Raw genomic sequence first — 15,160 nt, 5'->3', positions numbered from 1 at the left:
TATTGACACGGTGACAAAAAGCAGTAGAACATTCGAAGATTAGAATATATAAACAGGATTTCACTGTAGTGAATATGAAAGCAAAGAAATTGTGATGAAAAACAGGAAGCGATGCAGGAGGTTATGAATCAAGTAGGAACAACAGTGAAGACTGAAACAACTTTTGCGTTCTGACAACAAAATTGTAGGAAATCTTTGTACAAGGTAGAATAATTTTTCTTCTAACCTGAGTTGTAGCTATAGCTGTTATCCAGCACAAAGTTAGGGAAAAATGGAGTGTCAATCAAAACGAGTCTTTCTTTATATTCTTCGCTAGTATTTAAATAATTCGTTTACTTCCGTTACATTTCATAAAAGTAGCAGGTAAATATTTGGAACGGATTAAATATGAATTTAAAATTCACAAGAATACATCTAAGTTTGACGATGCCTGGTAAGTTCACTTTACTAAGGAAGTCGAATTTCAACGTACTAATGAGATAATACTGGCTTACGAGCGGAAAATGGACCACATGTGGCACTTTCTTAATATTTTGGACATACTAAACAAATTATTAGTATTTTGGTAAGAATGGAACAACTTACAGAACTGTTATTTGTACTGCACTGATCTCTGTTCCGACTAAATATGTAGAATGGCAGAACTAGCCTCCACCTTAGATGGAATATCTCTGCTATTTAGATGAGTACTAAGCATGCAGCTACAAAAGAATCAAAATAGTTTTTTGTTGATTAGAAAAAGCATATATAATAGCTTTTTGGGTTACTTTTTGATATATTGTATCATTAAAGCGTTGATAGTTTTCCATTAATAATATTTCTATCATTCATAGACACTGACCGGCTGACCATGGGTTCTTGTTTGCTCTTTTCACACTGTTTCCTTTTAACGGTTCACGATAACGTCGGTAAATTTTAGATACTTAGTATCCGTAAAGCAGAAGTTAAACCATGTCGAACCAGCTGGGAAAAGAAGATAAGAGACGAAACAAACGGTACCGTTTCAAAGTTGTCACTGTTCCGCCCTATTAACGGCACAGTATCCTTCCCAATGTCAGTCTGAGATACAACTGAGGCTGTTAGGAATTTTATACGTTTTCCTTTCATTTATGTTTACGTAAGTAATTCGCAGTACTAAGATCAGGATCATAAAGGAAGAGTTTAGAGGAAGTTTTTTGAAGGCTTCAACTCAAGTAAACAATGGTAATGTGACAAGGTTATGCAAAGGACAACTATAAAGGCTGGCACTTGTGCATTACAGTCAGTAGTTATAAATTTGAACGTACGATTAGTTACATAGGAAATTCGCAAGTGTCTTATTCTTCTATATGTTCCTTTCAAATGTACCATACTTTGCATTACTCTTATCCGATAATTCATTGAAATTTTAGTCATTTACATTGCTTTCAGGTATATTTTCATCGGTTTCCCTTGTTTTATTAGCCAGATTGTAGATCTAGAATGTCGTGTAATTTTAGTTCACACTAACGAAAACGTTGCAGAAAATTAAAAAGTAAGGTTTTCATTCCTTGAGAGATTTTTCTGCACTGAGGGACAACCCCATCTAGCGAACAATTTTGTACCAGCAACACATCTACTTCAAGGGAGAACTGTCTTAATACTGAGCAATCTGATTCCCTCTCTCTCTGTCGAATAGTACGTGGGAGAACGACTATAGATAAACCTCTGTTTTAACTTATATTCCTCAGATTTTCCCCAAATGTGTGAAAGAGGGGCTTATTTCCTGCCTTAATGTTCTTGGTACGTACACCAGTTACAGCTTCTGAATTTCATCGCTGCAGCACTCGCGATTCTGTTACCAATTTTTGCCTTGTTTTAATTCAGTAAGTGCTTTTTATATCGTATACGAGAAGTAACTAATAAAGTTGAGTCTGTCACTGCTGCTTAATGGGGAATAATATACGCATTTTGAAAATAATGTAATTGATAACAGGAACGGAATGGGAATAAAAAGATAAAAATTAAAATGAATTCACCAAATGAAAAACGCAAAAGATTTAGTACGACCTGGTAACGGAAAGAGAGACGGTAATAGAGTAAGAGGGGAAGGCAGAAGCAAAGGGGAAGTTAGCAGTAGAGTGCAGCAGGTAAAGACAGCTTTCAGTAAGAAGAGAAACAAGTTGTTTAAAACGTTGGATATAACTCTAGGTAAAATTTAGCAAATACTTGTGTATGAGGAAGAATGAAATGTGAGAAGAGGGGCAACACACAAGAAAAGAATTAACGCTTTTAGGTTAGGACTCTACCACAGTATGTTAAGAATGTTCTTATGTTGACAGTATTGCAAAGGATTGGATGTCAAAGCAGACCTGTAAACATTTGAAACACTACAAGGTTAAATGTACGGATTGGGCCAACATTAAGAAATGAAGAATATATTACTTTGAATCTGGAAGTGGTACCAGACAGAAGTTACACCAGAGGGTCATCTTAGGTAATATATGAAGTTCCAGAAGGAAAATACGAGATTGCGCCACTAACTGCAGTAGCAACTTATTTGTAAAAATCAACATTAGAAAATCAAACAAGGAAGCCATTCCACACGCATTTTATGGCGCGTCCAGTGTTACATCCGGATCTCTTACAGTCTTTAGAAGCTTTCTAAATTTCCATTCAAACACGTGTCTTGTAGCATTCCCATAGAACACTTTCTTCCCCAGATACGCTAATGGTCTGGCAGTCGCTCTGTTCAGGGTTAAGGGAATGTCACTTTATAACGAAAATTAAGATTAAATTATTAATGTGTTACCGAAAAGTTGTATAGCATGTATATGCCATTCGTACCAGGGACTCTGTCATTGTCTTTCTCTGACATGAAGGTAAATTTTTCACTATGAAGTTAATGATAACAAAATGTGAAAACTTGGACCTTTGAGTTCCGAATGCACTTTTTGGTGTGTGTTATAATCGATGTGGCGGACTGTTGAAGTTATGTTGTTATATTTCGCCCTGTGCATGAATGCAAACGTGTTCACAATCAGTGATCCATTCGAATAAACATATCTAAAAACATTCCGTCGAGTAACCAATCCATTGCGCAATTCCAACTCACGATTGCAGCTAGCACATTTCAGTTCTTATACGCTATGTGCTGAAACAAATGTGGCATGTTTACCAAGCAGTGACAATTGCTTTTAGCATTGTGGAAATTTTACCGTTGGTTTTTCGCGGGTAATCGGTATTCTAGAGCATATGAGTTCCTGTTCAGAAAGCTAGTAATATTAACCTATTCTGGCTTTAAACAAGCAACGGTAACGCTTACACAATGAGTAATAGTCGAAGGGGAACATTAATAAGTTAACTGTCATGTGAACAGACTACTATATGTATCGCACCTTGAACTGCAGTTCCGTTCCTTAATAACAGAAATGTTAGACAGCGTGTTTATTTCTCATAACTTCTTACTCAAAATATGACTGGTATCACGTGTTGCAAGTTGTTTAACTGTGTGCACGGATAGTAACAGTTTATGTATCAAAATGTGTCACATTGATTCACTACTTCTTCTATGTTGACACTTTATTTTGTTGCCTTTCCTTAATTATTCCACCGAATTCTTATAATTTAGCAATAGTTTCGAGGAACCTGTGTTGTCCACGTATAAGCGTCGAGAGCCAATTGTATTTTATATATTCAGGAGGGTAGACGATGCTTCTCAAGAAAACGGACCATACGATTTTTCCTTTATACTTTGAACTCCTATTACTTGTGCTTAACTTATAGAGAATCAATCATCTCTCGAGAATTGCACCCAGCGTAACAGTTCTTCAAACGAGATTATGTGAGCATATCGTACTAATACAGAACAATATCTGCATCTTCGCGTCACGGGATCGTATAAGCAGTCGCGCAGACTTTTTGTCAGCAACACATGTGAATGCTGCTGTTAATTCTTAATTTAAAAAAAATTATATTCAATGACATCTTGATGTCTGCAGTCGAGTACTGAAACTACGTTTGTTGCTCCCCGGATGACCTTTAGTGGAGACATAAGAACATATTATTGAAAATTAATACCAGAATTCACAAGTGCTTCTACTTACGCAGTGTGGTTAGCTCATCTCAGCGCTTTACTGTAGAGAATCAAGGAGTGATGAGTTGCTAATAATTAATACGCCAACACAGTCCGGAAGGAAGGAAGATTAGAAGTCCCGTAGGCAACGATGCCATTAGGGACGGTCACAAGCTCTATTAGATAAGGAAGAGGAAGGAAATAAGCTGTTTCCTTTCAAAGGAACCATCCCAGTAATTGCCTTAAGATACTCAAGGGAATCACGAGAAACCTAAATCTGGGCAGTCGGAAAAGGATTTGAAATGTCGTTCTCCCGAACGAGAGTCCAATGTGCTAATATCTGCTAAACCTCGCTCGGTACACAAACTAGCAGACAAGCCTGGGTATCAAATGTGAGATCTTTACGGTGGAGAATAAATTCCCCTGTAGTAGCGCCTGTCCTCGACACCAGAAGGCAAGCGTTGACGGACGGCGATAACAAACAGTGGAGTGTTACATGCTCATTACGTTACTCTGTACGACGTAAAAACAACTAACAGAACGGTTTTCATCCCGTGAACATCTTCGCCCTCGGTCTGTAATTTAACGACAACGTGTAAACTGAACGGAATAACAAAAAATTTCTTGCAACTAGGTAACCTAAGTATCATGCGCATTTGTTTGTTTGAAGCCTTTTCCGAATCTTTTGAATTTTCCCTGGTACTACTGTTATAAGATATAACAGTTTTACTGTTAAAGGTGCCAATAATTCAACAGTTACCTGGAAATTGGTAAGTCACTATAATTTATTTCTCATTTTCACAGAAGGTTTTGTGCCAGTCGCATAGGTCCACGTATATAGAATACTATAACGGATAGTAACAAACCTACCACTCAAAAGGATATCTTATTTGCTACTTTACTACTGGGTGGTTTTTGGCATGGAGAGGGCAATTATTCAGTTTTAATATGTGCGGAGTGTCTAAATCAACTCAAACAATAACGCAATGTTGGTACATTGACGTATTCCAGTAAATACTTATTTTATATGAAAACCATTAACGTTGTTACATACAGATTAGCAGGTTACCATCAGCGTGTTGACAGATCTCTACTCCATAACCAGCTTTAGGGACGCAAGGAAGTTACATGTCGACGTTTTTTGGAGAACATTGTTGGCAATGTTACAAGGTGATTACTGTCCGTAATTCCTTCCGTAGCATGATTGTATCTAAGTATATTCACTAAACAAACTTGTGTTTAATCACGAGGTGGAGTCGTTTACAAACTCTAATGTTCTCTGATGGAATACAGCACGTTTCCTGATAGAAGTTCCTCGAATCCTTCCCACGAGCAAAGAAATAATATTATTTCTTATTTGATTTTCATTAAGAACGGCACATACTTTGGCAGTGAGTTCTATGACTAGAAAACAGTATTGAAGAAGTGATTGGTGATCCCATTTAGGAGGTCCAAAAAAGGTTTATCTTAAATACTTATCTTCCTTGTGAAGGATTTTCTATAATTTGGAACCGCTTCTACACAAGGTCATTACTGCAAGGGTGGTTCGCCGTAATAGATCCATAGCTAAGTGAGAACATACTGCCATGTGATGAAAACAGAACTGAAAAAATAATTTCTTATGAACGAATCTTTTACCACTACATCCTACTCAGATAGTTACGAATGTAAACAATCTCAGTAATGAAATTATTTATATACAGAAAGAAAACTTAATAAATATTATCTATGATCTTGCCAGAAAAAGCGGACCTACATAAAGTTTTGAATATTGTAGGGATATGAAATGGTATGATAGTAAACTTTCAGTCAAGGGTAAAGCAGGTTGGAGACTTCTGTTCGTTGGTAGAATACTGGGGAAGTGCCATCAGTCTACAAAGGAAATGGCTTGCGAGTCACTCGAGCAACACATCCTACAATGTTGCTCAAGTGGGTGGGACCCGTACCAGATAGGGCTAACAGGGGATATTTAACGTATACAGAGAAGGGTAGCAGGAATGGTCACGGATTTGTTTAATCCATGAAGAGTGTCACAAAGATACTGAACGAACTGAAATGGCAGACTCTTGACGTCAGACGTAAACTACCTCGAGAAAGTCTATTAACAAAGTTTTAAGAACCGGCTTTAAATTATTACGCTAGACCTATACTACACCCCCCTGCTTATCGTTCAGTCAGGGGTCGTGAAAATAAGATTAGAATAATTACTGAACGCACAGAGGCACTCAAACAATCATTCTTCCCCGCGCTCCATACGTGAATGGAACAGGAAGAACTCCCAACAACTGGTACAATGGGACGTACCCTCTGCCATGCACCTCACAGTGGTTTGCAGAGTATAGATGGGGATTTATATGTTGATTTTGATGTAGACGTAGAATTTTACCTGTTTCAGATCCAAAGTCAGACACTGATCTAAAAATCAGGTTTAGAAAAGTTTATTGCAACAATAAAATCCACGCAGCAAAATGAAATAGTTTTTAACTGTCAATTAGGATCAACTTTCGCAAAAAAGATATAAAAACAGAAACCTTTAAGCAGTTACAAATATGTAGTGGAGAGTGATGTAATGTGAGGATAGTGTATCTACGAACATACGATGTTTCATGGTCAGTTCTTCAGTATAGTGACCGTTTTAAGAATTACGTGACGGAATGCGCACTATAGACCACCATAATCAGTTTGTGGCATGAGGTTGTGTTTTATGTTGCATTTGTAAGTATTTTAATTTCTACATATTTAACTGTTGTATAATGTATTAAAGTTACCTAGAAGAGATTGTTAATTCATCAATTACAGATTTTTGTGGCGAGTTAAATTTGGAAATGAACTCAGTCTCTTTAAAGTCACAAAAATCTTACCTGTCTTGAAAACGGAAATTGGTGTTAGTTTCCAAGAGCTTCTATTTAGAAATACCTTTACATCGCAACCGGATTTTTATAATACTTCTTTTTAATTTAATTTCAGTTACTGAATAAAGGTGTGTTACAAAGTGACAACGCAACAGATAGACGATTACAAACAGCACCGACAATATATTCCCGATCTTAATGCTTTTAAATTTCATTGCATGTATGCGTGACGTCTGTTCTTTTGAACATGAACGAAAGAACGGAATCTGTGCTGAATCCACAACTGTGATACATATAGCTGATTCACCTCGATGGGCCCTGAATCCACCACTTTCGATGCTGATGCACTATTACGTCTGCCCTCGTACGGCAATCTCACTGTAGCGAGCGCTGAGGACATGGAGAGAGATTGCGAATAAGTGGCATTAAGTGGGAATGTGGTCGGCAGAGAGGAGTGCTAAAACAATCTGCGGAATTACGATAAACACTGTGTCCGGGTAGCGCAGTGGTTGATGCAACTGCTGAGTAAGGCCCGGCACACGTTTTCGCTCGTTACCGCTGATTCCGCATAAAGTCCGATGAAGCTGATATCGATAGTTCCCTACGTTTCCTCTCATTTCTCCTCCCTTCACGTTTAATTTACATAAGGTTACATTTCAATAGGACGTTTGTTCCCACATGCCTGACTACGTTGTACCTGGTAATATTTTTTCGTATTTGAAAAAAAAAAATTGGAGTAAGTTTCAGAAAAAAATCTGCAGCACATAAAAAGTAAATTTCATTACTAAAAAACGTGAAAGGAAATTTTGTTTAAATTTTTATTGCAGGCCCGACTAAATGCGAAAGGCTGTAAAGTGTTTCAAGGTAAGGCACTCTCTCCCATATACTAACTACCGAGAGTATTGTTGGATTATTTTTCTATGCCCAATAGTCGACGTGTAAGTTAAAAAGTTACAGCAAAGCCGCATCGATACGCATAAATAAAAATTAAAATGATTTACTCTATTAAAACTCTTAAGTCCGCACAAAACAGATTATGATCATTGTAAGGACAGGTGACTACAATGGGCTGTGATCATTATCGAAAAGAGCTCAGGCAAGAACATACAATCTTAGGGTCAACTATAATGACAATTTTCGCGTAACCGATACGTATTATTAGGTTACTTATCTTTCAGAAAGAAGCAAAATTTCATCGTGTTGTATGCACGCTCTAATTACAGTCAGCATGAAAATTTGTACTTATTTCCATAGTGAATCAAAAGACCTATCCAGAAACTACTTGTGTCAGCGTAGTTCTCAGAAAGAGGCAGTGTATATTTCGTAATTCTCTTTACTGTCAATGTATTTATTTAGTCTCCCATGACGGTGTGGCATGTATTCTACTGCGTACATCAGCACCAATGAAAGTACCTCTTTATCTGTTGTACGCTGCGAAAGATTCCCTAAAGCTACACTTGGGCAAATAATAATGTCAGCTTACGTATTTAGTAAGGAATGAACGTATTTATCCAGCTAGATGTTGGCACTAGTTACACATCGACCAGAAGAAAATCAAGCAAACTGAGTTTAATCAGTCCGCATTATAATAAAAGGAATATGCTGACGTTAGATAGAGCCAGACACATGTTGACTATTTACCGTCAGCGGAATGTGGCTCCGTACTCTTTACACTGACTTAAGAATGGATGAGGTAAGTACCGACTATTCAAATGGAAAACAGTGGCAATGAATCTTGCGCTGCAAGAATGCTGTGCTTAAGAATCACACGATCTGTCGCATAACTAGTAATTAATACAACTTACGAATTTTATTTGGAGCTTTCCGGCCATTTAAGTAGTTCATCATATTGGGATACGCCTAAAAACACACATTCTCAGCATCTCTAGAGGTGGGAACGGATGGCACTGTGTTAAGCATAGTTACATCGCGACTCTTGGAAGTAGAAACGATGCATTATTGGTACTCACTGTCTCTTCTTTCATGTAGCCTCATGTAAATGGATATATTTTTTTTCCGAACAAGCGTGTGGGTGACAAATACTCATGTGAATTAGCAGGTTACTGAAATCATCTTTCCCGCATCACATTTCCAAGACTCGCCTAGACGTCTTCATCAGAAGCTGGTAGCGAAGGCCACTGCGTGCACTCTCCAGACGAAGATTGGGTCTACTTTTACAACTAGCGAATCTGTTCACAGAGCGTCAGTTACAGTATTTTTCGAACTTTATATTAATGTCACTTCTCGCTCCGTTCAGTAATGGAATTTTGGTAAAACAATTGCAGCAGTATCTGGTTACAAGCTATTATTACTATGTTTAATAGCGGAATGGTTCCCTGCAAGCTTGGAAAAATCCGCAACTTCCGCTTTAGAAACGTGTATTTGCAGTTTTCAAGACTTGTTTGGGCAAGCATTTTAAGACGCACTAATTTAAATGGTTCAAATGGCTCTGATCACTATGGGACTTAACTGCTGAGGTCATCAGTCCCGTAGAACGTAGAACTACTTAAACCTATCCTAAGGACATCACACACCCATGCCCGAGGCAGAATTCGAACCAGCGACCGTAGCGGCAGCGTGGTTCCAGACTGTAGCCCCTAGAACCGCTCGGCCACTGCGGGCGGCTCACTAATTTAATAATGGTATAATGTAGTCAGTCTTGATAGTTATGTATCGCAGTAGGGCACGTTTCTTCTAGCGGGTAGCATTATCTTGAAGCTTCTAACAATGGCCAAGTACTGCCGTTCGAATGTATTTAGTCGTGGTTTAGGATTCTAGTGACACGATCGTAAGCTATCGAGTGGGAAAAAGACAGTTTGCATAAATTGATAATTTTTAAGTCAGCTTACTGTCGAAAGGTAGGGCTACAGTGAGTGATTAATTGCTTTATTAGCAACACAGCAATGGCGAATGTCAGTGAGAAAGAGGGACTGATGTTAACTTTTATTATGAACTAGTTTGTGTCTAATCATTGTCAAAAACTGAGCTACATTCGAACCAAATAAACGAAATAAAAGGTACGGAATATTGTCCTTCCAAAGCAAAACTTGTAGTTTGAGGTGTAAAGGGACCAAACTACAGAGTCATGAGTCTATGAAAATTTTCACTTAAATTGAACAACTGTTGACTGAAATATTTGGAAAGAAAAGAAACACGTTTTCTTTAATGCAGTATGATCCGCTTTCGTATGAAGCGCTTTGTGTCTAATAAGTATTCCTTATTCATGTCTGATCGCTACCAAGAAAACTCAGTTAATAATCGGCAAACATTATAGTGGGTGGGAGGCTACCATTTTCAACATGTTTACAGCATTCGAAATTTTCCATCATCTAATTTATGAAATAAATCATTTTTTGTTCAAAATTTTTTAATATCAAGACTGCAACTTTTTTTCTTATACTATTATGATGACTAGTTTCGGTTCCTTTCCTAAACCACCTCCACATCATCCAAATCGTGAAAAAGCGGTGAATTTGCATTAAGACATTCCATCATTTGCTGTAACATGGAATTACATGCATTCTTATTGTGGGCGAACAAGAATATGACATTATGTAGTCACAAACATCATCGTGAGCGACACGGTTTAAAAAACCATAATCTAGCAAGATGACGGTAATAAAGTAGCATTAGAAAAACTGCATTTAAAAAATTAGATTAAATAATTTTTAGTTCAAAAAATTACACTAAAACCGGCGTCTCCTCCCTGACAATTTCAAGCTTCTTTAATTTTCCATGTACTTCGAGAGCTAAACACACAGATATGTATGCGATGTGCCTGATATGCGGATTAATCATAGATTCCTCCGCGCACGTTTTGCTGCCTGCCATTTAGTTTACATACAAATGGGTCAGTCGATTGTCGTAATCACCAGCAAAAAAAAACACAGGATGCTATATTTCCATTATCTATACTGATTATAATAGCTTGAAATTAGGGGATCTGGTACTTCACCTACAACTACATCTGTATGACTACTCTACCTCTGACCCTATTCTTCTATCGTTCCACCCTCGAACTGCGAGGGAGAAAAAACGTACACTTAGGTCTTCACGTGTAAGCTCTGATTTCTCTTATTTTATTATCATTTCTTCCTGTATAGACGGACGTCAACAAAACATTTTTACATTTGGAGGAGAAAGCTGCTGACTGAAATCTGAGATAAGATCTACAAATGAAAATTGCCTCTGATTTAATGACTGCCACCCAAATTCGCCTATCACATCCGTGACACCCACTCTTCTACTTTGCGATAATACAAAAAGAGTGGCACTTCTTCGAACATTTCCGGCGAACTCCGTCATTCATATCTGGTAACAATTCCAAACCGCAACAGCAGTACTCAAGCAGAGAACGAAAAAAACTTAGTGTAGGCATTTTCTTTAGTGGATTAGTTGCATCTTCTAGAGTTCAGGCAGTAAACTGCAGTCTTTAGTTAGCCTGCCCCACAAAGTTATCTATGCTATCGTTCCAGTTTAAGGCGCTAGTAATTGCGATGTAGTTTAATTTTCAGCCTTTATATTTGTAGATTTACCGTGCAGCCGGAATGTAACAGAATCCTTTTATTACTCGTGTGGACGACCGCACACTTTTTATTTTCTAAATTTGATAGTTGTCACTTCTTGTTCTAAAATAGAGATATCTTGTCTAAATCATTGCAATTCGGTTTTGAAATTCTGCTGACTTTATTAGGCTGTAGATGACAACTTCATTTGCTAACAATCAGCAAAGTTGCTGTGATTATATCCTAAATCATTTTTGTATATTGTGAAAAGCGAAGGACCTACAACACTTGCTTGGGGAACGTCAAATATCACTTCCGTTTCACTCTGTAACCTTCCGTTTGTTACCACGAACTGTGACTTTTCTGACAGGTAATATTAAAGAATGAATTAGTGTCGGCGCCGGAGGTTAGGAGGTATGTTGGCGATCTGATAGGAAATGTTGGTTCAGTTAGTATTCGTGGGGAAAGGGTTTTGGACAGCTCGTAATGGTATCCGGAAGTGAAAGAGTGTGTGAGCAAATGGGAGTCGTCAACTCCATTGTTACGTCGAAGCAGCAAACCGTCAGCACTGGTGCCCAGTAGAAAGAGCAGGTGGCCAAACTGGGCCTCCGGACGGGCGTCGGCCTGCCGCTCACCTTTGACGGCGGCTTGGCCCGAGCGCAGCAGCGTTGCGGCCAGCAGCAGCAGCAGCATCTTCGGGAGCGGGAAGCAGGCGCCGCGACGCCGGCTGAGGGGCCCGCCAGCGGCGCCGGCGGGCCCTGGGCGGCGCTCCTCGGCCGCCGTACCGTCCGTGGCCGCCGCGCGGTGGTCGCGCCCGCGAGCACTCGTCGCGCCGCGTCACCTCACGTCACGTCGCGCCGCGTCCCTGCTGGCGCCGCGGCGGGTGCGCACCGTGGGTCTGCACGCGGCTCGCGGCTCGCGGACCGTAGCGCTACTGGCGTCCCGGGCCGGCGAGTGTCTGCGACGCTCCGCCAGCCGGCCGGCCGCCGAGGCGGGCAGCCGCCGTGGCCGGCGCCGCGCATGCGCCGTGGCGCGCGGCGCCCGCAGCCGGCGCGACGCCGCCGCCTCCAGTGCGGCCGTGGGCCCGGCCGGCGTCTGGACGCAGCCTCCCGGCAGACGCCTCTGCCTCCACAGGAACCCTGCGTGGTGTAACGGTGTCTCTCCTTTTCTTGTGAGAATAATTACAGATGTGAACATTAGGCCAAAGCTAGATATTCTTAATTTTATTATACTTGATGCCGTTTGAAAGCGACCCGGCACCTAGTTACTAACAAAGATCGGATTGGCACAGTGTCAAAATGTATGTATACAGGGGGTGGCCAGGGAAACCGTAAGACAACAGAAACGGGGCGCCGTGATGAAATTTTCCCACTGCGGCGGGGAACGTTAGATGTAATCCACACGTACAGTCAAACAAATGATTACAATTACAGAAAAACTGGATAATTTATTGAAAAAAACAGCTTCTCAATCTGAGCAAGTCAATAACGCTTGGTCCACCTCTGGCCCTTATGCAAGCGTTGATTGATAAAGTTGTTGGATGCCGTTCTCAGGGGTGTGGTGTCAAATTTGGTCCAAATGGTGCGCTAGGTCGTCAAAATCCCGAGCTGGTTGGAAGGCTCTGCTCACAATGCTTCAGACGTTCTCCATCCTGAAGAGATTCGTCGATCTTGCTGGCCAGGATATTGTTCGGCAAGCGTAAAGACGAACGTTGATATTCTCGCCAAATGCAAGTGGGCATTATATTGCTGATATGTAAGCCCAGGATAGCTTGCCATGAAGGGCATCAAAACGAGAAGTGCAATGCCACCGACGAGCCACTGTGCTGTAAGGATGCAGCGGATGGCAACCAAAGGCGTCCTGTTGCGTAATTAAACAACACCCAGACCATCACTCCTGATAGTCGGGCCGTACGGTGGGTATAAATCAAGCTTGTGTCCCACCGCAGTCCATGGCGTCTCCTGACGCGTCTACAGCTTGGAGTCCTATTTGTAATTGAGCCCAAGTGACCAACGAAGATATCTCGAGATGCACTGAATATTGGTGGGATACCAAAATGACATGCACGCATAATTAGTATATTAATAAGGAGTTCAGACACCCTTGGATTTGAAAGAACAAACTGCTAAACTGTTCAGTACTTCCCACTCTAATTTTCTCCCATTCTTACAGCAAAACTTCCGTCAGTTGCAGAAGTGGTATTGGGGCCGTAAATCTGCTATACACTCTCTGCTGTAAACCTCCGCATAACGGTTCAGTGTTGTTGACGTCTGGCGATTGTGCTGGTCATGGGGGATGTTTGGTGATGCTATGATGCTCCAAAAACCACACCTGTTCCATTTTGGCTGTGTGTATGGGAACATTACACATGCGTTGACAAGATCGATACCAGTCTCTATATGTACTTGAACAACTGTAAATGGCAAGGTTGTCGTTGGAGACTGGCAGTCGATCAAAGCTCACGGTTTCTGCTCTAAATGCAAAAAAAAAAAAAAAAAAAAGAGGCTCTGAGCACTATGGGACTTAACGCCTGAGGTCATCAGTCCCCTAGAACTTTCAACTACTTGAACCTAACTAACCTAAGGACATCACACACATCCATGCCCGAGGCAGGATTCGAACCTGCGACCGTTGTGGTCACGCGGTTCCAGACTGAACCGCCTAGAAGCGCTCGGCCGCACCAGCCGGCTTCTAAATACACCAACCTGCTTCTTTCAGATGATGACCCTCTGACTGCAGTGGAAGCACTTCAGATATTGTCAGATCTGTATGCAGAGACATAGCTGCAATGGTGAATTATAGAGTGAGTCCTCGACTACTGATTTTGGCAGGAAAGGAAGTACAACGATTTAAAATGGAGTGTCATATAACTATCCATTTATCCTGTAGTGCCCTCACATACACTGCACATCACACTTCATTCGTTACATATTAATATCTCACTTTACAGCTGTGGGCAGACTGCACAGAAGACACTTATTACGCATGCATGAGACCTTACAATAATGGACAGCGAATATTCAGATACAAACACTAACACAGAGAGTGTTTAACGAGAGCACTTTTTAATCACTGATGTCACAGCAATTGATTCTCCGTTTTATACAAGAAATTCAACAATTAATCTAGTGAACAGGAGTTACAACAGACATACGTCTGCTCCTGATGCGCTTCCCTCCGCGAATATCTTGTCAGCCCTGATCTTCAAACTGCAACAGAAGATAGGAATCTGCTTCGTTGATTTTCAGTCAATCAGTGCACCAGAAATTTTGTTTGACAGTAATATACAAGCGTTTTTGGGATAGTAAGGAACGATCGGTAGCGAAATGGAAACCACAGTCAAAAATCTAATGAAGATTTGCACAGATGTGTTGGGCGGTGTCTCTCGTATGCCTGTAGATAGCGTCACATCGCTCTTCTCAGTTCTGAGGACAAACTGAGCGGTTAAAGACGCCTTGAAAATATTGTCTCCCGCCAAGTATAAGTACATGCCGTGAGATTTCGTTTCATTTAATGGAACCCCACATATCGCAAATGTCATGTATTTAATTCTTCACGACAGTTCTCGACCGCACACTGCAAGGGCAATGAGGGCGCTCCCACTACGTTTTAGGTGGGAAGTATTTGATTACCCAACATACAGCTCGATCTTTGCTCTCTATGATTTTCATCTCTGTTCAAATGAATCACTTTCTATGAAGACAACATTTTGGCATAGACAACGAGTTGCCGTCCTGGGTAGGCAACTGTCGGAAAACACAGGGTATTGG

The 15,160-nt window shown here is 40.5% G+C and overlaps 1 protein-coding gene across 1 annotated transcript; it reads left to right on the top strand.

Annotated features, from left to right (window-relative positions):
* Positions 1 to 8,569: 8,569 nt before the first annotated feature.
* On the top strand, positions 8,570 to 12,542 carry LOC124805756 (circumsporozoite protein-like). Its single transcript, XM_047266323.1, has 2 exons — positions 8,570 to 8,578; positions 11,973 to 12,542. Exons 1-2 carry the CDS (start codon positions 8,570 to 8,572, stop codon positions 12,540 to 12,542), a joined length of 579 nt encoding a protein of 192 aa, XP_047122279.1.
* Positions 12,543 to 15,160: the final 2,618 nt, after the last annotated feature.

Source organism: Schistocerca piceifrons, chromosome 7 (assembly GCF_021461385.2).
Source record: "Schistocerca piceifrons isolate TAMUIC-IGC-003096 chromosome 7, iqSchPice1.1, whole genome shotgun sequence".
Lineage (NCBI taxonomy): Eukaryota > Metazoa > Arthropoda > Insecta > Orthoptera > Acrididae > Schistocerca > Schistocerca piceifrons.
The sequence above is the reverse complement of the archived record's forward strand: the minus strand, read 5'-3'. Positions and strand labels throughout refer to the sequence as shown.